Source organism: Phaethon aethereus, assembly GCF_964289735.1.
Source record: "Phaethon aethereus genome assembly, chromosome: 13".
Classification (NCBI taxonomy): Eukaryota; Metazoa; Chordata; class Aves; order Phaethontiformes; family Phaethontidae; genus Phaethon; species Phaethon aethereus.
In genome coordinates, this window is record NC_138589.1 from 970,656 (window position 1) to 996,844 (window position 26,189).

At 43.0% G+C, this 26,189-nt stretch overlaps 1 protein-coding gene across 1 annotated transcript; it reads right to left on the reverse strand.

Moving 5' to 3' along the window:
• Positions 1-838: 838 nt before the first annotated feature.
• Positions 839-25,598, reverse strand: KCTD19 (potassium channel tetramerization domain containing 19; the record flags this gene model as incomplete). Its single annotated transcript, XM_082005618.1, is given in 13 exon segments — positions 839-1,314; positions 1,683-1,780; positions 14,580-14,656; positions 14,660-14,663; positions 16,666-16,805; positions 17,157-17,170; positions 17,173-17,256; positions 20,626-20,824; positions 20,828-20,846; positions 22,015-22,261; positions 23,457-23,648; positions 23,973-24,116; positions 25,508-25,598. Coding segments are annotated over 13 exon segments (1,512 nt in total). The 3' UTR covers positions 839-1,111.
• Positions 25,599-26,189: the final 591 nt, after the last annotated feature.

Sequence of the window (26,189 nt, forward strand, 5' to 3'; positions counted from 1 at the left end):
CTAAGGAAGAGACATCTCCATTACCTGAAGCAGGCAGCTGGTACAATGATTCCTGGCTAAACAAAGTCACTGTTAAAGCCAAGCAAAAAGGCTTTTCTTACAGGGGCAAATATAATAACATAAACAAATTTTAAAATAAAAATAATAAAAAACCCATTTCAAAAAGTAGCTGGGTCAAATTTTTATTAACAGCCTGCAAACTTACTTACATTTCCAAGACAAAGTACGAGACCCATCTAGCAAACCCTCTGCGGATCAGCAAGCCCAGGCAGTGGCTGTGCAGGGCGAACTGCAAAAGCCACGGTTAAATCGCCCACCGTCTGCAGGACAGAGGCATCGCTGCCTCTTTCTATTTATTAACGACCCTGCAAGTCTTCTGCCTGCTTTTTTTGTGGGCAGTCACCTAAATTAGCAGCACAATTTTAAGTCTATTATTAAGGCTACATGTGACATTAGTCAATCTGTGCTGCAAAATGTCCCCCACGCATTTAAGTCGCTCTGCAAACAAAACTGGGAACAGTGAAGGATTCGGAGAAAGCCAGCAGCACCTCAGCGCCTGGTGGCAAACGCTACTTACTTCCACCCAGGGAAGTGGCTTTTCCTGAACATTTCTGTCCCTTCTAGAATACTCAGTGTTCAGTAAATTGGCAACAAACTCCCTGGGCATGATGCAATGCATCTAAAATACCAAGCACAATGTGATCATGCCAACAGCTGGGTGTGCTGATGAGTGCCCAGAAAGCACCATGCCCTTGTTAGTGGAATTAACCCTTGGGCAGGGTTAATTATTAGTAAAATTAACGAGGATTGGTGTGAGGTAGCAGGGCTGGAATGGGTCTCGTGCGTACTAGTGGAGGAAAATGTGAGGGCAAGCTCGAGTCCCACTCCACCTTTCTCCTCATCTCCTGGAGGACAAGGAAGATCCTGGGGGGGCAGGACACACAGCTATCTATTTATTTCTTAATTACTGCAGCAGCAACAGGAGGCTCAAACCTCTTCACCACTCCAAGGTACCAGACTGCCCAGGGCTGCAGGGAAGGGGTTACAGTGCTGAATTTTTATTTTTTTTTTAAAGCACAGTTCATCTGGGCTGTTAGGAACTTGTACCTACCTACAGGCTGTGCACAAGGATTCCGACTTCGGCTGTGATTTCTTTGGGATCTTTCTGCCTTGCTGAGTCTAGGATGACATCAGTCAGGAAAAAGTGGCACTTCCTGGCATAAAATACCTCCTCTTGTGAGAGGGCAAAGGTAAGAAGAGCTACATCCAGAAAGAACAATTGACAGAACACAAACACATTAGGAAAATAAAAGGCTGCCATTTAGCTTTCACCGTTTCAGTTATCCAGCCTTTGGCCTTTCCTGCAACCGAGTCCTAACCGCCAGTGTTCAAACCTGAGCTCGATGTAAGGCTTTGCCTGAATAAAAAAAAATAAATATTTTTCAGGCCACTGCCTCTTTCCTGATGCATTAAAGAGCTTCACCAGTAAAGATTCAAGGGAAATATTCACCTGCTGTATTAGGCAGCTGCTCTCCAGCTGCTTTGAAGAATTAAATGTAAGCAACAGTTCGGCTGCAATAACCTTCTCAGCTGGTCACAACTGACATCAAACCATGACAGAAAGTATGGTTTTCATACCAAAAACTCCGCCACAAGATCCTAGAGCTATTTACAGTTCATACCTGCGGATAGCGCTTGAGCCTTTGGCGTTTCCAGCTGGCTGCCACCCCGTAGGGCTCTGTAAACGACGCTCTCTTCGTCGCCTGTGGAAAAGCCATCACTGCCTAAAACCAGAGGACGTTCAACTCGAAAAATCAATGCCACGTTTCCGTGGTCTGCCAGAACAACGTCAGTTTGTTGCTGTCCCTTGTTTCTTTGCAGGAACACAGGTTGGGTTTTAACATAGGTTGGGTTTTACAGCAAAGCTTGGATCAGTAGTAACAGGATGAACACGTCGGTAAGCATGACCACAATATTGACATCATCTTTTTGAAGTTTATACCTTGCTCTGTCTCTATTCTGTCATGATGTTTTGCTAGGTAAAGGTGATACATCGCTAGGGAGTAAATGACAACCTTTACACCAAATAATTTGCAATCTTATATTAAGGTATAACATTACAGTTATTAACACATTTTGCTTTGCCAACGATTTTGTGACAACCTGCCGTGTTACCCACGGTGGAAGCGGTACGGGGTAAATCCCATCCTTCTCAGGGTGGCAGAAGTAGTCCTGGGCTGAGACTTTCCACTGAGGTTTCTTGCGTTTGCATTTAATATCTTATCTTTGCTAATGAGGTAAATCTTTCTAACTCTTACACGTGCCTGTGGAAACTTCTGGGTTTAGCGTAAAACTCTTCCCGTCTTTATGCTAAATTACAGATTTCTGTATTATGGATAACTTAAACCAGCTTCACTGTTCCTTTGCACAGCTCTAAAGGCAGAGGAACAAGGAGACTGTTAAAGAACAATTCATTGATGCCGGTGAATCTAAAAGCAGCTCCACCTTTCTGGCAAAGACACTTTTAGCGTTAAGCTCCGCATAGACAAGCGGTATAACCCAGCCCTTGCTTAGCAGCTGGCAATCAACGCACTGTCTTTTATAGGGATGAATGTCATTTGCAAGGTCTTGCTTCCTCCTTCACTGGAAACACTTCCTACGAGCAGAAGAACAAGAAAGAGGTTGAGACTGTCCTGAAATTCATCAGCATGATCAGAGTATCTTATTTATACAAGTAATTTAGTTAATTACTCCAAAAACAACAATCACAAAGCAGTCGTTGACCTTCTGGTTGCTCCTTGTTTGTATTCCCTGCATCGTTTCCTACGGCGGGAGTCGTTTTTTTGGTGCTGAATCGATATGTTCCAGCACTTGGAGCAACTGGCAAACTCCATGTCAACGCGTGTTGCTCCGGCTGCTTTCCTTCAGCCCCGACTTCATCTTGGGTAACGTGGTTGCTTCCTGGAACAGTAAAGCTTGTTTTTCCAAGAAAAGAGGCAATAGGAGCTTTGACACCTCTGTCCCTGTCAGGAGCGTTGTACCGAGATACTCTCTCTGCGATACAACCATTGGATGTTCTTACATGCCCCCCCCCCCCCAAAAAAAAAAACAACCCACACCTCTTGGAGCTCACCGCATCCCATTCCTTTACCAGGGAAATTAATTTCTGGGTGTGACTTGCTGAGTCTTTACTTTCAACTTTTTTCGTTAAACTGCTTCTCATTTCTCTCCTCCTTGGAGGGTTTACCAAATGTTCGTAGTAGCTGGAGTTTGCCAGGCTGTCCGAGGAGGCATCGTGTCCTCCAAGTGTATTGCTTCGCTTTGTCCCTCTCACCCATGAAATGATTTTGGAATACTTTGCCTTCTCCCCACTGATATCTTGCTTTCCCTTCAGATCTTTTATATTACTCTATGTATTACTATAGCATTTACTCAAATCCAGAGCTGTACACGAGGACACCTAAAAATACGGTAAAATGTTATTTCTAACTGATCTGGAATGAAGCCTAACTGTTGCCTTTCCTAATAGCTGAAGTATTTTACTCATAATACAAGCATTTAAGGACCGAGTTCTTAATCCTGGAAAATGCATTCTCACTTTCACGGGGCATACAGTGCTTTAAGGCGCTCTAAACCCTGCCCCGATAACTCAGCGCTGATGTTAACGCTGTCCTGAATCACCTCAAATCACAGAATCACAGAATCACAGATCATTAGGTTGGAAAGGACCTTCATGATCATCAAGTCCAACCATTAACCCAACGCCACTATGTTCCCTAAACGGTGTCCTGAAGCTCCACATCCACACATTTTTTGAACACTTCCAGAGATGGTGACTCCACCACCTCCCTGGGCAGCCTGTTCCAATGCCTGACCACCCTCTCGGTGAAGAAATTGTTCCTAATATCCAACCTAAACCTCCCCTGGCGCAACTTGAGGCCATTTCCTCTCGTCCTATCACTAGTTACTTGGGAGAAGAGACCAACACCCTCGTCGCCACAACCCCCTTTCAGGTAGTTATAGAGAGTGATGAGGTCTCCTCTCAGCCTCCTCTTCTCCAGACTGAACAACCCCAGTTCCCTCAGCCGCTCCTCATAAGACTTGTGCTCCAGACCCCTCACCGGCTCCGTTGCCCTTCTCTGGACACGCTCCAGCACCTCAACATCCTTCTTGTAGTGAGGGGCCGAAAACTGGACACAGTATTCAAGGTGTGGCCTCACCAGTGCCGAGTACAGGGGCACAATCACTTCCCTACTCCTGCTGGCCACACTATTCCTGATACCGGCCAGGACGCTGTTGGCCTTCTTGGCCACCTGGGTGGCCAATCCTATCAATCCTATCAGTGGGTTTTGTTAAACCTGAAGCTGGACGCTGAAGTGGCCAGGGCACACAAGCAGCACCTCAACATCCCTGCTACCGCTACAACCAAGATAATCTTGATTATCCCAACTGACAGCAGCATATTCTGTACAAGAAGGGTTGTTTGGCAAGTTAAAGCAAGCTGTGCAACCACTCTACTGCACAAACGCCAGCGTTAAGCTACAGGGTGGAGCAGTTTGATCTCGGCAGGTAAATGCTACAGAGGCAGCCCCTGACTTCTGCCTTTCTCCAGGAGGCTGAAGGCAACTTCCAGATACTGGTGTCCAACCAAGGGCCAAAAGTATTCAAAGACTTGAGCAGAAAGTCCTTTTTCCCTTTCCGCTGACTTCAAAGACAGAGTTTCTGCAGGCTCCTATCTTGCCTCTGCACTACTTAAGCTTGCTGCCGTTCCCATCTTTACCACTTGGGAACCAGGAGATTTGGCTTCTAGGTCCTCCTTGCCCAGAGGGGCAGAACCCGTATCTCCTGTGACCCAGCAAAGCACCCCAGTTCCCAAGTCACACTGAAATCTGCGTGAAAACACTTCCCACCCCTGGGGACAGGGGCTCTCTACATAACCAGGAGTGCCACCCGCAAGACCAAAAGGAGAATCTAAAAGAGTGTAGGCTTGGGGGGTTTAGACCAAGCTAACACAAACCAGAGGATCTTGACTTTAAAGCATACAGTCATTGGATGTGACGAGTGAGGGAAGGCAAGCAGTCGACTCAATATGAGTGATAAGGCAAGCTTCAACTTTATTGCAAAACCTTACCCATATTTATACACTAAGTTCTACCTTATGCATACTTGTCTTACAATCATTGGCTTAGCCCTAAAGATTGCATTATCATACTCCTCCTACTTGCGGTTACTGCTACGTGGTCCGGGTTCCATCCTGTTTTTCTTATACAGTGCTGCTTCTTAGCTGTTTACCACAGCTCCTTCTCCTCAAGGCCGAGCCCTGCAGATGTCCAGCTGTTTACCAGCTTCCCAGTGCCACAGCTCCCTCTTCTCAAGGCCGAGCCGGGCAGATATCCCAACATCTCCCCCTTTTTGTTTTTGTATAAACAAAACCTGATGGATCATTCGCAACCCGAGGACTGTGAGAAAGATGGACCCTCTGTACATTCTTGTATCGTCCTGTGCCGCGAACTCAGCCCAGCAGTCGGTAGGTGCCAGCTTTACGTGGGCGTCCCCACGGAGGCAACGGTGGCCTTGCCGTACACCGGCCCACTGCCCTTCAGGAAATCCCGGTATTACACATTTGTAGAGGAACGAGTTTCGACACACGTGGCCAGCGAGTGTCGGAACTCACCTCACTTGTCACCTTTTAACACAGGGAGCCTATGGCGTATGCGCCCGCTGGCCAGACGTGCTGCACGCGCCACAGCCCTCCCGTCTATTGGTTCGTAGGCTTTGTTCACACGGCATTTTTTCATAACTCAGCAGTCACATATCAACTTATGCTTAAGTCAATAGCAGAATATTACAAAGCAAAACAATTCTAGCTGTAGTACTTCTAGTGATATAAACTACTCCTAGTGATAGAAAAAAGGTACTTGTATAAGGCTATGAAGACCAATATTATATCTTACCAAAGCATTTGTAGTTATAGAACACTTTGCCTCAAAAGCTTTCCACGTTCATCTCATGATACCGCAAATTTCAGTGTGATTTACCCCTACATTTTCTTTTGACTGAGGTGGCATCCAGATTGCGATGACACCTGATAGTGTCATGATGTGTCCAACGATGACGATGGCGACTGCCCCACCCATGGCCTCACCCACTTCGAGGCACCAGCAAAGTGGGTAAAACCATGGGTAAAACCATGGGTAAAACAGCCACCACCGTCAACCTCGTCCCCTGGTTAGCAGTTGAAAAGGTCCTTTCTCCTTCCGCAAATAATTTAACACATATAAGGCTTTATTCAAACATTCTTAGGGTAATGTGGTAGCCTCTCCCCCTTTTTGTTTTGAGCGTGATTATCTAACAAAGCTCATTCATTGGGTGTGTAAGATACTCATTTGAGTTATTAGCTAGCCAAGCATTCTTTACTACCCTTTGAACCATTCCTTGTAGACAATGCAATAAACATGGTACAAATAAGCATTAGTATTAAGATAACAAGTACTATAACAACTGCCCCTTTTATTAAGTCGTGTAAGCATCCACTTAGACCCAAACTTGACAGCTATTAACGTGGGGTTCAAGCGTGTTTTAAAGGGCTCAGTTGCCGTAGCTGAACTCAGGCAAAAGTCTGTCGTCCCAGTTTTATTCGCCCACGCCACCCATAAGTTCGTACGGTCAGGTAACAGTATCGCTGGGACCAGTACGAGTAGAACTACGCTGATCATCATCAGCAATAGCAGCTTTGGTCCAGCGGCTTGGAATCCACTTTGGCCCTGTGGGAGTAAGTACACACATATAACCTCTACCCATATACTTCACTTCTGCTGGACCTTTCCACAGTCCGGTTGCTGGATCTCTATACATAACAAAAACTGGCTTATCATCCTTATTTTCTTTAGGATAGCTATGCACCCATGCTGGTGGCTCTTTCTGGTCTACAAAAATACATAAATGATTTAACACAAAAAGAGTCTTAACAAGTCTTTCTTGTACATCTGAGATTTCCCTAAATTTTTGCAAATATTGTTTCAGCGTTTGATGTGCTCTTTCAATAATAGCTTGTCCCGTGGGTGAGTGTGGAATACCAATAGTATGTCGCACTCCCCATATTTGGCAAAAACGTTTTATCTTGACGCTTATGTAGGCAGGGCCATTGTCAGTTTTTATCGTTTGTGGTACTCCCATAACTGCAAAACAACTAGTCAAATGTCACATTACGTGGAGTGCTCGTTCCCCTGTCTGTGCCGTGGCCCATATAAATTTGCTATAGGTGTCAATCGTAACATGTACATATTTCAATCTGCCAAAGTCAGCAACGTGAGTCACATCCATTTGCCACAATTCTCTGGCCTCGAGTCCCCTGGGATTCACACCGATCCCGAGACCAGGCCCATGATGGCTACACGTAGGACAGGCCCGCACAATCCCCTTGGCTTCTTCCATGGTGATACTGAACTGTCGGTGCAAACCTCGCGCATTTTGGTGAAAAGCACTGTGTGCCTCCCGTGCCTTCACAAACTCATTCAGGGGAGCCGCCATGGACACGAGTTGGTCAGCACGTGCATTCCCTTCTCCAAGTCCCTCAGACCACTTGTGGCTTCTGATATGTATGATACAATAAGGTAGTGTGCGTTGCTGTATGGCTGATTGCAGTTGTCGAAGTAGCTCAAACAGCCGCAGGTTCTGCACTTCCTTGATTTGAGCGTCTTCAATGCGATTTACGATACCCGCTACATACATCGAGTCAGTTACTATGTTCAGTTCCTTGTGCATCCATTGCAGGAATGACCAAACAACAGCAGCCAATTCTAATGTTTGTAGGGAATCACCTGTTTCTGCTTAAAGGAGTTGATGTTTCCACTGACCATCTTCGTGCCACGTTGCTGTCGCTTTTCGTGACCTTTTTCCTGCGTCTGTGTATATCGTAACAGCATTTGATAGAGGTCGTTCACTGCGTTTCGGCCGCTCTATCCAATCATTATTACTAATCCATTTTAACAAAGGTGCTTTTAGTGACTCTACCTTAATGTCTAGAGCTTCACTCAGTAGACTCAACTGTAATGCCGGCGATCTTTGTAGCCCCCACTCTAGATCTTCTCTATGTATTGGTAAATACACAACATTTGGTTCTGTTCCGGTAATTTGTAAGATGCGTGATCTCCCTTTCCGGATAATTTCCGCTAAATTTTGTGTCTTCTCTTGAATTGTAGTCTTTGGTTGCATTCCGGTAAAGATCCATTCTAATACTCTCACAGTCTCCCCCTTTTTCTTTTTGCATTGCGTGAGTGCACCAATAAAATGTGTAGGGCCGTGCAAAACGGTTAAGTCCACAGGTAAGTCAGGGTCAGTACGATCCACTGCTCGGTCAACGATGTGGGCACTGAGTTCTTGAATCATGGTTTTTTGTGGCTCTGTCAGTGTGACGACGCTGGCTGGATTGGTTCCTTTTAATAAGGGACGTAAGACCTCTAACTCATCATTTGTAATTCCTGCCACAGGACGCAGCCATTGTAAGTCACCCAATAGTTTTTGTGCATCATTTAAGGTGTGAATCTCTGTTCGTATGGTTAATTTTTGTGGGCTCACTTGTGATTCACTGATGTTCCAGCCAAGGTATTTCCACACTGGAGACCGCTGGATTTTCTCTACTGCTATCATGAGATTTTTAGTTTGAAGCTGCTGTTGTAAAAATGTTTCTTGTTGCATCAAAAAAGGTCGATCTTGTGCAAACAAGATATCGTCCATATAGTGATAGATAGTTGTTTGGGGCCATGCCTCTCGAACAGGCTTTAAAGCTGCATCAACGAACAATTGACATAAGGTGGGACTATTTTTCATGCCTTGAGGTAATACAGTCCACTCAAACCGCAAATCAGGCCCTTCTCTGTTGATGGCTGGTAAGGTAAAGGCAAATCTTTGAGTGTCATCGGGGTGCAGCTGAATTGTAAAAAAACCAGTCTTTCAGATCAATTATTAAAAGATGCCATCCTGTGGGTAACATGGCCGGATTTGGAAGGCCTGGTTGCAGGGCTCCCATAGCTTGCATTTGTTGATTCACTGCTCTCAGATCATGAAGTAGTCGATACTTTCCGGATTTTTTCTTGATTACAAATATGGGTGTATTCCAAGGACTGGTAGAAGGTTTGAGATGACCTTGCATCAGTTGCTCTTGCACCAACAGATGTGCTTGTTGCAGACTTTCCCTTTTCAACGGCCACTGCCTGATCCATACAGGCTCGTTTGTTAGCCACTTCAACGGGATCGGGAAAGTCCACGTGGCAGTGACCGTACCTAAAAAGGTGGTTCTGTAGTAAGAATAACTCCTAATTGATTCAGCACATCTCGTCCAATAAGTGCGTTAACTCCTGTTGGTAGGGGCATAACTGTCACATAAATTGATGCAATTCTCCCATCAATGACAATGTGTATTCTTTGTTGACTGCGCTGAACAGATGCCGTTCCTCCCACTCCTTCTACTCCCCCTATTGCATTCTGTAAAGGCCAGTGATTAGGCCACTGGTTGTTGGCGATGATGGTAATGTCGGCACCCGTGTCTAAAAGTGCTGATAGCTGTTTTTTATCAGTTCCATGTAAAAGTGTGACGCGAGCGAGTGGGCGCTGGTTCATTGGTATAGCTAACATTACCAGTCCTCCTGTAGATCCAAATCCACTTGATCCACGAAATTGAGCGGTCTCCGCTGCCATCTGTTGAGTTAATTGTTGGATCGGTACAAGTTGGGCGATGCGGCTTCCCTTTGGGATATGAACTGGTGGGAAGTTTGTTTGTACAACTATATAGAATTCTCCTGTAAAGTCACAATCGATAACTCCTGGTAATATAAAAAGTCCTTGGAGACCACTGGATGATCGCCCTAACAACAACGCTCCATGAGATTGTCCATTGATAACTATGGGTCCTTTAATTCCTGTAGCAATTTTTTGCGGCCGGTCGTCAATTAGCGTGACATCTACTGCTGTCGCCAGATCCAGTCCGAGGCTCCCCCTGGTTGCTGGTCGAAGTTGGGTTGCTGGTCGAAGCTGGGCAATGGCGTCTGATTTCTCTGCACTGTTATTTGGTTGGGGGCTGCCATTGGTCTGAAGGTGACCGGAGCCGCAATTGGTGTCGGCGCGCTGCGGCTCTTGGCGCTCAGTTTCCCGTTTCCCGAACGCCGGCAGGCTGTAGTATTATGATTGTTCATTTGACAGTTCTGGCACCACACTTGTGGCTCCCGACATTGTTGGCGGATATGTCCTGGGCGGCCACATCGGAAACACTTATACTCTCTTCGGCCAGTCGTCTTGCTTTGGTGGGCATCCGGAGGCTTCAGTGGGGCAAGGGCTGCAAACGCCTGTCCCTGCGCTTTGACTAAATTTTCCCCTAGTTCTTTGATTGTCTCAGCTAACACGGCTTGAGCTCCTACAGGAACTCTACTCATTCGCTCTAACATGACTTCTATGCTGGCGTCTAAGGGTAAGGTGACAAGGATGCCCTTCATGTAAGTATTACAATTCTCTAATACACACTGTCTCAGCAAAGGTCCTTTCATAAAATCTGCCATATCTGCGTGGTTAATAGCGTCTGTGACTCTATCTACAAAAGATGCAAAAGGCTCCTCTCTCCCTTGTTTAATTGACATATATGAGGGAGTAACTGGTGCAGTTTTAACTTTCTGCAAGGCCTCTCGCGCTAACTTCATAGATTCTAACAACACGTCTGGGCCAGTTTGCATCTGTATTTCTACAGAGGCAAAAGGACCTATACCCATTAGCTGTTCTACAGTTATTCCAGCCAAACGATCATTTGGGGCTCGAGGCGAGTGCGCAGATATTTCACAAAGTCTTTGCCAGTGGGCTTGCCAAAGTAATTGTTGTGATTGCTTCAAAATAAGTCTCATTATGTTCTTAGTATCTTCTGGACATAGCATCCCGCTACCCCAGATACAGTTTAGCATTTGCCTTGCAGGCTCGCTATGCACTCCCGACTCATTAACTGTGTTTCGTAATTGATTTAATATTTTCCAATCTAGGGCGTCATGCACCCCAGTCATAGCCCCCGCATTATCTACCTGGTAGATTACCGGGAAGGCTTGAGGGTTAATTTGATCTAATAAATCAAAATCTTTTTGTTCAACAGCTTCTCGTGCTATTTTGTCCCAACCAATCCGCACTAAACGCAGCTGTCGATGAGCTTGGGATGGTTTGGGGGTGGCCTTTAGAAGACTATCAGCTTGAGCAGTCTCCTGACCGCTACTGTCTACCCTCTCTTCCTCTCTTGGACCTCCCCTCTCCCCCTCCCTCTCCGCCGGCGGTGCGGAGGGACAAGCCCTTTCTGTCAGTGGATCAGGAGGGGGATGAGAGGGTCGGCGAACGACGGGAACAGGAATTCCCGAAGGCGGAGGTGAAAAATAGTCACCCCCTGCTGTGAGACGTCCAGCGGCAGGATCGGACTGCTCGAGCCGATCAGAGGCAGCTGTAGCTATTTGCTTTTCAGCTTTATATCTTTTCATGCAATTAATAACATCTCTCCAAGATTTCATTAACTTTTTTGCTGATTTATCATCATCGATTACTAGATCCCACAAACAATCTCCATAAGAACGCCACTCGTCTACTTCAAACATACTTTCAGGGTCTTTAAAAAACCCTTTCGCTTTCCCTAACGCAATTAACCCAGCCAGATCTTTTAATTGGCTTACTCCCCGCTTTTCTAAAAAGCATTTTAAGATTTCGAATGCTACCTCTATTTCCATTGCGCGCTACGTTGACCTTCTTAATTATCCGGTCAATTATTTTTGCAGCTTTTTCCCATGGGTAGCCTTCTTTCAGACGGCGAACCCCTTCTTAATTATCCTGGGTTCAAGCACGGATCAGGCGCGCCGCGGCAGCGTCCGCCGATCTTCTGCTCCCTGGTCGCTGCTACCAGTGCTTCTCCGATCTCGCTGTCCGGTGAAAAACAAGGATGGGGTCCCTGTTCGGGCGCCACTTGCGACGAGCGAGGGAAGGCAAGCAGTCGACTCAATATGAGTGATAAAGCAAGCTTCAACTTTATTGCAAAACCTTACCCATATTTATACACTAAGTTCTACCTTATGCATACTTGTCTTACAATCATTGGCTTAGCCCTAAAGATTGCATTATCATACTCCTCCTACTTGCGGTTACTGCTACGTGGTCCGGGTTCCATCCTGTTTTTCTTATACAGTGCTGCTTCTTAGCTGTTTACCACAGCTCCTTCTTCTCAAGGCCGAGCCGTGCAGATATCCCAACAATTGGATAAAAACAGAATAAAAACCCAGCACTCAGGATACTCCTTACTTCTTTTGGGTCTTTGCTGAACCTGAACTCAAGCTCCTTATTCCAAGACATGATACCTAATCTTCTACACGGACAATAAACTTCATTGCGAAATTCATTGCTTTGGATCCATAACCTGGAAAATTTTTACAATTATTATAGAACTTTTTCCACTGGTCAACCTGTAAAAGGAGCTTCCAGTCACCAACAGATCCGTGTACATCACATTGTTTTATGAGTTACTTTTAAACTACTGGGGAATGGGGGGAGTTCACAATTATCACTAGTACACAATACGAGGGTAGCAAAGGATCAGGAGTTTTCATTGCCCACCTATGATGGGAATCTCCCAGACGTGATGCTGCAGATACACAGGAGGCAAAAATGATTTCTTGCCTGTTTCAGCATCCATAACACTTTGACCAATGGATTTATAAGCCTTGCTGATCAACCCAAGCCATGTCCACCTGACATCGTATTTGGAGATTTTTTTCTGCCCCTCCTCTCTTTTTATGAGGAGGTTCTAGATGCTTTGGGGAGCAAGCTAGTCAGATTCAGGTCAACCATCTCCACTCACGGTTTCAAAATTGAATTTTGAGTCCTCTTAAATGCAGCTCCTACCTGAGCTGCACAGCAGTTGCTGGGTGGTGAAACAACTCTGGAAGGATGGAGTAGCTGCTGCTCTCTGTCTCCTGTAGACAGAGATTTGCTAAGATTGCCTAGGGAGCTGACCAATGACCTAGCGAAGAATTGGGACAAAACCCCAATTGTCTGATTTTGAGAGAGGCCTTTGGTGTGTACGATAGAGATGCTGACACCTTTCTTGCTGGGAAAGCACCAAGGACCATTGGAGGAGTCTAGGTTAGAGCAGCGCTAGTCCTTAGCTAAAACCTCCTAGGAGTGTAACAGAGCATCGTTCACATGTAGAGTACTTCAGAGCTCCTCTGACATCCTCCTCTTGCTCTACAGGAATGTGAGGTTGGGCTCCTGCTCTGGGATGGGGAAGAGCGGAAGAGACAGTTACGATTTCTTCTTCATAGGGATCTACAGTAAAAGCTGGGAACTGCTGTCACCACTGGTGGGATAGCGGTTGCTACCACTAGCATGCCTACAACTTCTTACGGCAGTAAAATGAGGTTGGAAATCCTGATGCAAACAGTCTTGGTGCTTCAGAACCTGCTGCAGTGACCCACCAGCTTCTGGGAAGATTTTAATAAATATATTTTGGCTTTAAAGTGCCTAAATGGTCCATGTGCAGCCTAAGTAGGAATCCACTAACTTCCAGAGCTCTCTCAGAAAAATACTGAAGAGAAGGGCCATGCTAGGGCATCTAGTACTCTGCATTCAGGAGTTGAAATGTCTCAGTTCGGTGGACTTTCCAAAAGGTCTACATTTTAATGTTTTTCCATCCCTTTCATGAGCACAGTAGAAAAGAAAAACACTAGTGTTTGCAGGTTCACAGATTTTATAAGGCCAGAGAAGACCACTGCGATTATGAGGCTGGGTCTCCGGTAACACCGAAGGCTAATTCCTTTTTTAATAGCAAGGTATCTTTTAGGAAAACATCAAATCTTATTTTTAAAGTAATGAAGGCATACACACTGAAACAAAAACATCTCTCCCAATCTCTAAATCCCAGTAGTTTATGTTTAGATAGGACAGCTTACTTCAGGACTAAAAGGAAAAGTCATAATTCTTTTGGATGGTATTTCTATGAAAATCAGAACACAATGGAGAAATAAGTCGCTGAGAAAATGTTCTATGATGAATTAATACACAAAAAGTTATGGCTTATTTTCAACGTTCATTTCTCTACATTTAAATTCCAGCTGGTCTCAGTGCTTTGTTGAGATTCTGCATTAAAAATATGCCATTCTACACTCTGCAAATCCTGCTTTGGGTCTACAGAAACCAGCTGGGGCTTGGCAAAGCCAGGGCTGAGCCAAAGCTAATAATAAATCAGGCTGTCTCTGCTCAGTCTGGTGTCTCTGGACAAGGGTTTTCAGCCTGCATTGCCATCTTCTCAATATCTGGACTTCGGGGAGGGTATCTCAGATGCCCTTTTTCCTTGGTTGTTGGAGACCTGACTGAGGACTATTCTGTTACTGTCCCAGAAACCAAAGAACTGACGGGAAAAAAACATGGCCCAGAAGATAGTGGGATTGCTCATCCTCCAGTGGTTGTGTTTCAGAGGGAACCAAGAAAATCGTGCTCCTTTCAAAGGGCAAATACTGCTAGGTTGGTTGAAAAGATATTACGCGCTAGACAAGAAAAAGAAAAGAATTTTTATCTACCTGTACGCATCAGAGTGACGAAGTGCCTCTAAAAGAGAAGGGATCTGGTAGTCCGCTGCTTCTTGGCAAAAGACAGGTCATTCTCTGTAAGTTGTAAAGAAGCTTAACTGTAAAATCACCATAGAACTATCTTACCAGATTATCTTTTCCAAATACATATTAATTTTGGAAGCTTAGGCAGTTGCTACACAAAATGAAAGATGCATTCACACAACTGACTTTTAAAGAATGGACAAACAGCCTATCTTTTTAAATACTGAAAAGTACCCCAACCATTTTTTGTTTGTTTGTGTGTTTCACATCTGGCATGCAAACAATGAGAAAAAAATTCTGAGTTTATTGAAATATAGGAATTTTAACATTGACTTCCGCAGAGTCGGAATTTTATGTCAGGAATCCCAAATTAGACGACACATTTTCGAAAAGGTGCAACAGAAATGAGCTTCTAAAGCAGAGGTGTTCAGCAGCACCCCTCTGAATCTTTGTGAAACTTGCTATTTTCAATAGTTTTTCCAGCTATTGCCCTTCTAAAGTTAAGTGAAAATCTCTCCCCCCCCTGCCCTTTTTTTTCCCTTCTTTAATTAACCATGGGTATTGCTGATAAAACCCGATTTTGAGAAGCAGGAATCCTACTCTACTCTGTGACAGTCATGGACTTTTCTCATGTAGAAAACTCATCGTGGCATTTTCCACAGGGAATCCCTATGGAAATTGGAAAAAAGTTGGAATATGGCAATATGGAAAAAAAGAGGGTTCACGGGTTAGATGGGCTACTAGGAAATCCACCATTCCCAGAAATACTCTTCGCCTTAGAACGTGATTATCTCTGCTAAGAAGCCACTAGCGTTGTGCTTGGTCCTACCCAATTTACACTCTTTCCAACAATTCCCAGGGATGGTTTGGCCGTTCAGACGTTCCTGGAGCTGTTTGCTGTGGACAGGAGGAGTGAAGCCACCGTCTCCGGGAGGCTAAAGCAGATCACTGGCGGAAAGGCGGCTGGCCTCACAACCAGAAGTGTTCCCAGACATACTTAGTTCGCTCGTATATATAACCACAGCGTCCGACATCTGGCTGCCTATGCCTTTGATGACAGACGTGAAAGCAACCAGTTCTTCCATTAAAGAATGGTGTAACATCTCTGTTGACTTTGGGGAAGACAATGAACATACATACTCCTCTGGGAAACAGCTAAACATGCTAAAAATGGCAATTTTTAGCATGAGATCACCACATCAGCTGTTGATCTGCGGTGAAGGTTTGTTGGATTGTTTCTAGTAGGCGAACAAGGGCTTCAAGAACTGAAGACACCAAGAGATCTTCTGATGCCGGGCAGACCTTCATTGCTGAATGCAAAAAAAGTCCTAAAAAAGCAGCAAGAGATGCATCAGTCCCAGGGAAATGGCTGCAAGAAGCCGTAACACCAAGAGGTCGGTTCTGGGCAATCTCGGGGACAAGTGAAATATGTTGGAATATTTTAGGAATACCCGTAGGAGACTGAGTGTTTAAGCCACCTCAATTTCTGGTGTTTGATGAGGTTTAGAGACTTAAGAGTGATATGTGTATGGAGGGAGAGTGCCCTCTCCTCTTTAGGCACCCCATGTTCGTCCATGCCTGTATGGCTGCAGTTTTGGGAGATATATTTTTCAGCAGGAGAACAGAGATACCAGTAGAGGGGGCAGGTGGAGTATTTTTCAGCTGGACTAGCCAGATTTAGCTATCCCTGCCACTTAAAAAAAAAAAAAAAAAGACCAATCTGAAGAGGGATGCAAGGATCTCATCAATAAAACACATCTTCCTTTTTGCTAGAGGCGTGCACACAGCGCACCAATCTGTGATACACCCTGCGGTGCAAGTGTCTGGCATATTGATCATTAAAATAAAGGCATACACATTGAAACAAAAACATCTCTCCCAATCTCTAAATCCCAATAATTGATGTTTAGGTAGAATAGCTTACTTCAGGACTAAAAGGAAAAGTCATAATTCTTTTGGATGGTATTTCTATGAAAATCAGAACACAAATCCCCACGCTCGCTTCCCCTACAGCCATCTAATAATAAAAAAGAAACACATTCACTCTGTTTACTTAAATTCAGCTGGCAAAAACAATTTCCCAAGTCTTGGGAAGTTGAGAACGTGCCGAAACACTTGCCCATCTCCATGGATTAGAAGATGTTGACCATGCATGATCCAACAGACATTGTAATTTGACAACAGCTCTGGGTACTACAGAAATAAAAATACATTTAAGACCGTATTTCCACTGTTAATGATATAGGGAGAGAAATCCAAACAGGATTTTTCTTTTCTCAGTGAAAGAATTAATCCACTTCCATCAACTCTACTTATATTATTAGCCCAGAAGTCCAAGATTTATTTCCCTCAGGTACTTGAACATACCTCCCTCAGTATAAAATGCCCAGTCTACCTCTGAAGCTCTGGTAATTCCAAGTTTTCAGGTCAAAGCCATTCTAATAATACTTATTACTGGAAATATAGATTCTAGTCTGTAGAATTACGAATTCTGTCTAGGAAGGTTCAGGTGAAGGCAATCCAAAGACGATTAATTAGCCATACCTTCAGTAAAGTCAGTAAGTCTCATACCAGTTACTTCCTACGTAAACTTTCACAGTCTGATGCAGTGAGCATATGGATACTTCTGCTGTCCAGTCTGCACCTAGAGATGGAGTAACAAATGGAAAAGCAACAATTAAAATAACTGCAAGTAGTAATTATTTTGTTACAGCTACAAAAGTAATAAACCAGTGGCTTTTACATGAAAATATTGTGAATAACAATAATTCTTTGAAAGGGTGAGGTTAATAGAGTGTATTTATGCACACAGAGCTGGAACTCTTGTGCTTTCTCTAGTGAAATCAATCAAAAGGCAAGTCAGGTTATAACAGTCAGGTTATAACGTCAGAGCAGCGGGCAACTCGGTCCATCCCTGCTGCAGCCAAACCACCTCTCCTCGATCGATTTAAAATAATAGCAAGAAGGCTACAGGCATTCGCCTAGCCACGTTTGCTCATTTATGGCACCTAAAGTAGCTGAATCGAAGTATACTCTTACATTGCCACGGAAAGAAATAATTGATTTCCACTGGAAAGAAAGGGAAAACCTAAAAGGTCTTTGAAAGTGAAGACTCAGCTTGTCAGCAAGTGTAAAGCGAGTGGAATTCCAGGGCAACCTGGAATAGAGCTACTGCATCATTCCCCATCTTTGCAAGGAACCCCGCTGCATTTTTTCCTTTCAAATGACAGTTATCAGGGCAGGTGTAAGCCTCAGAGAGCTCTTACGCACAGGGATCAGGTATGATGTAACAGCTTTGGATATATTTTAGTCTGGATTCAACCCACATCCTACCTTCGTGTAGCAACAAAGATCTGGGAAAGCTTCTGTTGAAGTCTTTAATAGTATAGGTCAGATTACTATTTATAGTCAGTAAGGTCTAGGATGCTGTTTTAGGGAAATCAAGATACATCTGTATTAAAAAAAAAATGTTTAAAAAAAAGAAACTAAACATAGCAAACTTTGAAAAGGGCTCCAGATTGGAGAATTGTGTTTCTTACACTCGCCCAGGCCTTTACAGAAGATATAGGCAAGTCACGCTAAAAAATTATTTAGAGGGCTGTGGCTAATGATATAAACAGATTCTGCTCTCTCTAAACAAGCAAACTAGCATACGCGTGTCTGATGTAGCTATTGTCTTGGGATTATCCATCTTCCATAACCTATGTACAACTGAAGCGTCATTTACTGCTAAGACATTTGAGTCAGAGTTATTTTTCTAGCATGTGTTACCCAACAGGCTACACAATAACACCACAGAACTCATTAGCTGCTGTTTCTAAGATCAAACCCTCTTTCTCAAGGGTTAGAATTCTGTCTAAGAACTGATAAAATTCACTCCTTTCTGCATACACGCTTTTCATATGGGGCAGGGATGAATACTTTGAACATCAGCCTCCTTCACTTTATTCTGCTGAAATATTCTGATGGCTCAAAACTGGAAGGATAGTCATCCCCTACACAAAGGGTGGAGTAAACTGGAAGTAAGGTCACTGCTGCAAAATAAGCAGCCAGACTTGCAAATAAACAATAGGAAATACGATTAGGATCCTAGAAGCTGGCGTTTGAACCAGGAAGTTTGTGCAAAGGGATGTCCGTGCTCATTGATCTCAAGGAGATTGCCACCAATCACAGAATCACAGAACCACCAAGGTTGGAAAGGACCTTCAAGATCATCAAGTCCAAACATTAATCCAGAACCACCATGTCCCCTAAACCATGTCCTGAGGCACCACATCCACACGTTTTTTGAACACTTCCAGAGATGGTGACTCCACCACCTCCCTGGGCAGCCTGTTCCAATGCTTGACCACCCTCTCGGTGAAGAAATTGTTCCTAATAGCCAATCTAAACCTCCCCTGGCACAACTTGAGGCCATTTCCTCTCGTCCTATGTCTAGTTAGTTGGGAGAAGAGACCAACACCCACCTCACCACAACCCCCTTTCAGGTAGTTGTAGAGAGTGATGAGGTCTCCTCTCAGCCTCCTCTTCTCCAGACTGAACACCCCCAGTTCCCTCAGCCGCTCCTCATAAGACTTGTGCTCCAGACCCCTCACCAGCTTTGTTGCCCTTCTCTGGACATGCTCCAGCACCTCAGCATCCTTCTTGTAGTGAGGAATGATGGAGAGTGGCTTGGCAAGCTCCTCCACCAGCTCTCTCAGTACTCTCGGGTGGATCCCATTAGGCCCCATAGACTTGTGGATGCCCAGGTGGCTTAACAGGTCCTTAACTGCTTCCTCCTGGATTATGGGCAATGGAACAAGGAACTACAAATGAGACTGTAGGATGTCACTGAGGGAACCAATTCCAGCAGAATTAGTAATAGTGTAGTTTAAAATATTGGGAAGTTTTAAAATATTGGGAAGTTTTAAACTGGATTAGCTTGTGCAGAGTGTGATTAAGTATATCTCTCCTTGAGCACGTGGGCATAGCAGAAGAGGCAGAGAGAACTTCAGCCTTATGAAGAACAGGTCAGATGGAGGAGGATCTTATCGTTATCTACAACTAGGCAGGAAGGTGTAGAGAAGGCAGAGCCAGAGTCTTCTTGGAGGTACAAAGTCCTAGGGCAAGAGGCAATGGAAAAAAAGTTGGGACATAGGAAATTAGATGTGCTAATTAAATAAATAGTCATACAAGGGTAGTCAAATACTGGAACAGGGTAGTCAAATACTGGAACAGGAGTCCAGAAAGGCTGAAGGATCTCCATACTTGGAGATACTTAAGAGTTTTTCTTGGCAAGGTCCTGAGCAACCCGACCTACCTGATCCTGCTCTGAGCAGAGAGTTGGACTACATGACCTCCCGAGACCTCTTCTGGCCTAAATTCTATGAATATGGGGAAATGGGAATAGGTGAAAAGAGGTCGGAGGAACATATTAACTCTTGTTAAATAGCCACAATGAAGGTTGATAGAAAGCGTCATGATTTTTCCATAGACGCATGAGAGGAGAAGAAGGTATAAAAGAAAGTGGAAACAGCATTTAAGTTAAAAGTCAGTTTTAGCAAGAGCAAAATGTGGCTGTGAATGCCACTTGGGCTGGAAGTTAGAAAGAGATTCCTTAGTTTAATAGCAAGAGTTGTAAGAACAGTCCCACATCAGAGAAGTGAGAGCAAAAGAAACTTTGCTATCTTTAAGGTTGAACGTGTTTGGATGAGAGTAACTTGGACTGCCTAAGCTTGAAGGAACTGGCTTTAGCAAATTAGTTCAGTCATGAATAAGACTCGCAAGTTTATCAAGTAAAATTATCCAAAACTATGAATAGTATTACCTAAATCCAGTGTAGACTTGCTCTGTATTTCACCTACAACCTCATGTTACCACTCTAGTACTCACTTATTGGCAACAGCCAGTTGATAAAGCAACGGGGTAACAGTAGATCTTTGGAAAACCAAACACAAAAACCAAACAGTGGGACCTCCAGGCTATTTTTGTATCTTAACAATCCCCTCAATAATCATTGACTTGATTATTGTACCCAGGCAGTACTGCTCATTCTGATTTAAAGTGAGAGAGTTGTTGAGAAATCTTGACTTCCTATAATCTCTGCTCTCCGCTGGCATCTGTTGTTTCAGATAACGTTTTAAAGCATCTTTCATTGGCTCGTATGTGGTGTCCCTTTTGTCCAAATAAGCACCGAGCTCCTGGATTTCAGAAATATTTTCAGTAAGTGGAAGTCAGCAAGTTCCCAGCCAATTCCTATCCAAAAGGAGAGGGAATCACTAAGCATTTTATCCTTGCTTTATATTTTTTACTGCTTATTTTTAATGAGTACAAGTCAGGAAATACAAATTCCCCTAAAAATTTTCTTTTTTTTCATCTACTGAGCTTTGCTCGTAATAGTTTTGTATTGAGAACAATCCAACATTGACAAATAAAGTTATTGCAATGGAGCCATCAAATCATGATCTGCAGTAGTTTTGAATAAAGCTTTTATGATGGTATTTCTCCTACATTGGGTCATTCAATATGCCAACAGCAAGTGGAGACAAGATGTGAGGGGTAGAGACGAGCTGACTGCATGGTTGACCTTCCTGTTGTCCTTCTATCAACCTTTACAGACTGGGTGTTATCTGTTTGTACTAAATGTAAAGGTGGTTAAAGGTGCAGGAAGTTTTTCAATTTGCGGTTGACGGAAATATGTGTGGTTGAGCATCTAATTGCATGGCAACTTTGAATCACGACCAACCGATTCATCGTGATTTCTTCTGGTTTTCAAATTCAAAGCACAAGCAGCAGAGAATGGTACACACTTTTCAGTAGAGAGAATTAAAAATATGCATTTTAATGGCTAGTTTATGACTCACCTAATGAGTGTCTGCATTTAAAAAAAATCCCTCTGTCACAGCAAAGATATCTGGCCCCTACCTTTACATTTTTACCAATTTCAGCAAAGAGGTGCTAATTATTCATTAAGGAGCCATTTTCCTATACAATTGGGGTTTTATTAAACCAGTACACTGGTAAGTCTGAGCAATAATGCTAACAATATGGAGAAGTCGGTCTCAAAGGACCAAGTTCAAACACAGTATTCAGAAGTCTACATTTTTGGACTAGACATAGCAGCGTGACTTTTCTGAAAACCTTGTACCCAAACACTTTTGAAAATCCCTTACAAAGTTTTCCAAATGAGTGGTAAAATCTTAAGTTTTTAAGAACACGTGATCATTAAAAAGTTTACTTATACTACTTTGGGATTTTAGGCTTACCAGCCTACAACACAATAGAAGAATGCCAACTCCTGTAATTATAGTTTAGCTGAAAATGAATACTACAAATACTAAATATTGCTGAGAACAGGACCCCTTTTCAACTACAAACCCCATTAGATATTGTTGATAGTGCCTATATGATGTCAGGGAGGTACCTGGCGTGTTGGAAGAGGACGCCGTCGCCAGAGAGGTGCAGGCAGCTCCTGCCCAGGTCGCTGCCCACGCGGAGCTGTCCCGGACCCGAATCCAGGTAGTTGACCAGCAGCCCCAGTGCCACGGTGTAGAGCCGGGAGCGCAGCGGGGACCCCTCCACCGCCCCCCAGCCCCTGCCAGGGTGGGGGACACCGCGGAGGAGCTGCCTGCAAGGAAATGAGGTCAAGACTGCGCCCCAGAAGGTCAGTGGTTAATAATCACCGCCGTATTTCCTACCGTTTTCAACATTTTATGGAAATGAGTTGCTAAGACTACTCACCTCAGTGTTGATCATATTACTATAATTTCCATTTCAAACACCCAATTTCACAAGATAATATTAAAACCAGCGCATATAAGGAAGCACATATATAGCTACGTACATTATATTACCTCTATAGCTCTTCACAGCATCTATGAGCTCAGGATTCCCAGAATTACAACTTCTTTCCCCACAGCACCTCGGTTGGAGAAGTTAACAGGCAACATCATCTTCTCTGTGCAAAGAAAGTTAACTTGACAATAAAGCACAGGAAATGTGTGTTGACTTCTTCTGTCCACTGCTCAAATTTAGCAAAAATAGGTTATTTCCGTCAGTATTACTATTCACATACACACAGCTGAGACAGCCAGCAGGGAACACTTGGTCTTTGAAAACACAATCCTAAAAGCCAAGGTTTATGCTGGAGGAGACAGGACGCAGCATAAGCGATAGGGGATACATAGAATTAGGTTAGTTTTATCACAGCATCCCACGAGATCCGTGTTTGGCCCCGCACAGTCCCATCCCACCGTGCATTTAAACCGGTGTTGTCCCATATGCTAACATCAGAGGACAGGCAGAGCAAAATTGCAGCCATTTCACATCTCCCTCATCTCAGCTGAGCTCAAAGAGGATGAAATCCTATCTCATGGGAGGACGTATGCCATCCTGCCATACTTTTGAGAAGTACTTGTCTTTTTTTGAAGGTGGAAGATTATTCAATGAATGAAACACGGTTTTTTTACTAGTGAGAAAGTTATGAAACTATTATTAAGCTATTTTTCCAAATGAAAAGATAGAAGATCGAGTAGAAATTTAGACTCACCGTGTAAGCTTTGTCAATCACTGATTTTTCCACAGCAGTTCTGGTACCTGATGCGTACCATGAATGCTTTTTGGTTCAGAAAACTGCTGGATTAATAAAACCCAAATAAGTAGGGCCATAAGTGGGTTAATTTAGGTACATGTATACTGGAAGCCACCTGGTAGAGGTTTTGGTTTCTTGACTGATTACAGGGCAGTAAAACTGGCAGACAGCAAAACCAAAAGATTAAAAGATTCTGACCTTTAAAGAATTATTAACAACATAGACGGAAACAGTTTTATATTAATGTCAAAGTAATTAAAAAAAAGAGCAGTTACCTATGAAGCAGAACGCACCGCACTCGCACTCGATCAGAGCTGCATTCTCAAGCAGCCACAGCAAACTGTTGTCATTAACTAGTACGGGATATTTTGCCACCAGATCTAGTGGCAAAATCCAGTAATTCACTTCGTCTTCCGTATCTAGTAAAGACGTATCCACTAGCCCTAGGGGAGCTCTTTCATGTAACCCTAGGCAAAGAAAATCAGAGAAAAATCAAGATGTAAATAAAGAAAAATGGAACTCTCCTACACTTTGGAGAGCTGACTAGTACAACAAAGCCAATAAAAATGCGTTCGTCTTGTGCAATTTTTAATGTTGGAGTTTTAAGGATGAAGTCTTAGAGCCTAGCACAAATGAATAAACATGGGGTTTCCTATGTTGAAATGAAGATGACTAATCAAAAAAAAAAAAAAAAAATCACAAAAAATAAACATTCCTGGCTTGCAACAACTGACAACAGTCTATGAGCATTCCTAAGGATGCAAAAGAATTTGTCAATTTGGGACATTTACCTGTGAATGCTGGGCTGTTAGTAGGAATCTCTGATGGCTTGCTGATACCTTTTCGTCTTCTCCAGTAATTGAGAGATGTTCTTTCAGCTACTGGTGTATCTGCAGCCTGGACATGTAAATTATATTTCTCCTCCTTCACACTATCTAAAAATCTGTCAAGATATGTAAAGCTTTTCTATTTACTACTATTAATTATTTTAATATTAATATATTAAATAACATATTAATATAATATTAATTATTTCAAATAATTAATCCAAAAATCAAAAGCAGCCATGCTGTACATCGCATCTAGCAAAATATGGCGTGGAACATTGTACACAGATAAGAACAAATACATTCCTAAGTTTTAGGTACCTAAAGGTAAATGGGATGAACTTGTAGAGAACGTTTATAAGAATTTGTGATATAATTAGAGCCATTCGTATCTTCCAAAAAGACAACTATTTTTCAACATTTGCGTTTTAATGGCACTTCCTTATATTCTAGCTCTGGAATTCAAGGCAGCACAGGGGCATGCATAAAAGTATAAAATAGAAATAGCAAAGAAAGCCTGAAAGACCTTTTTTTGAGCTCTTTTTAATAACATCTTTACAGTAAGCTGTAGGAATTCCATGGTTAGAAAGGGGAATTGATGTTTGGCTCCGTGATAGGAATGTTTAGCAGTCCGTATTCGCTGATATTTTACTGAAGGATAAACAAATTCCTTTAAACCTGGAACAAATGGTTACGTACTATTGTAGGATAGCATAAAATACCTTCATGAATTAACAAGGTTACACTGACGAGCACTTAAAGGCCAGAAAATGCAAGAATTCTAGTTTGGTGGAATGTTCTGGCCGTACCACAAGAAATCCTTGTTAAGCATGTGATCATGGATGGTTTGTTAATACAATACACTACTGAGGTGGTCTTCCTCTCCCAACCTGTTTTGGGGTGTTACATCTTTAAACACAGTCCTAAAAGAAAATCCAAAAGTGTTCACGTGAAAACCAAAATGTTAATATTTTGGGCTAAAAATATTGAGCATAATTCCATCTTTGAGACAATTCCACAACGAACGTATTAGGAACTAGAAGAAACACAGAGTTTAGACTGAAAATGCAAATATTAATGTATGAAAGTACACATTTTATCCAGCCGGGAAGCATGGACTCAGCCTTCACCAGCACAATGCAAAACTACACTGCAATTACAATAAAAAATATTTGTAACTAAATAGTAAATTAAACATTCTTTACAGACATCCATTTAACATTTCTGTTTATGCAGCTACAGAATAGGAGGAGAGGACAAATGGTCCTCTCCCCATTTGACAGGATAGTAAATTCAATGGTGCCTCATTGGGATGAATTTGGTTTTGAACCTTCTTTGTATTCAAAGGTTCATACACAGCAAGATCAGTCAGTATAATTGTTATAAAGCAAAACAGTTGGCAGATAAAAGTCTCTGCTTGCTTTAAATTTAGTAAAAAAAGCAAGTAATGACTGATGAATGAGGTCAAGCATCAAATTTGTACCATTTTCTGTACTTACCGTACTCAACGTAGAAGTTGAACGTGGCGATTATTTGTTTGGATATCCATCGCAAGCATTCGTAAAGAGATATACACAAACTTCTTGTCATCCTTCTACAGACATTATCCAAGAATGAAAAAAATCATAGAAAACTGTATAGAGTATCTCACTTTACCTGTTACAAAGATGTCAGCTGCAAAATTAATGCTTACTCGTACAATAAATTCAATTCATCACAGCTGAAAAAAGATAATGTTGAATTCTGCATGTAATAATGAAGGTGCCTAACTATAAAATCATCTCAGTCAATAAATATTCTTAAATTTTCAGACTGATCTTGTACAGAAGCTTCTTTCCACAACAGAGATTCAGGAAACTGAGCGACTTTGCTTCCATTCGCTTGTGCACGCACACTCCTTAGTTAATATGTGTTTATGGTCACGGGTCTTCACAAGTCAGCAAGTCGCAAGGTTTTACCTGGTATAACACTTACGGTTAAACCATGGAACAACCTGGTCTATACTTATGCCGAGTTTATCATGCAGAACAGCAAGTGGAATATGACAAACGCCTTCCTTAAATAGTAAAAGTAAGAAAATGCAAATAAATACCAGACAACCTCGCACACAACTGCGTGCTGATGGTGAACGGGTTAAATCCCTGACTAAGACCTTAAACATGTCACTTCTTGCCTGACAGG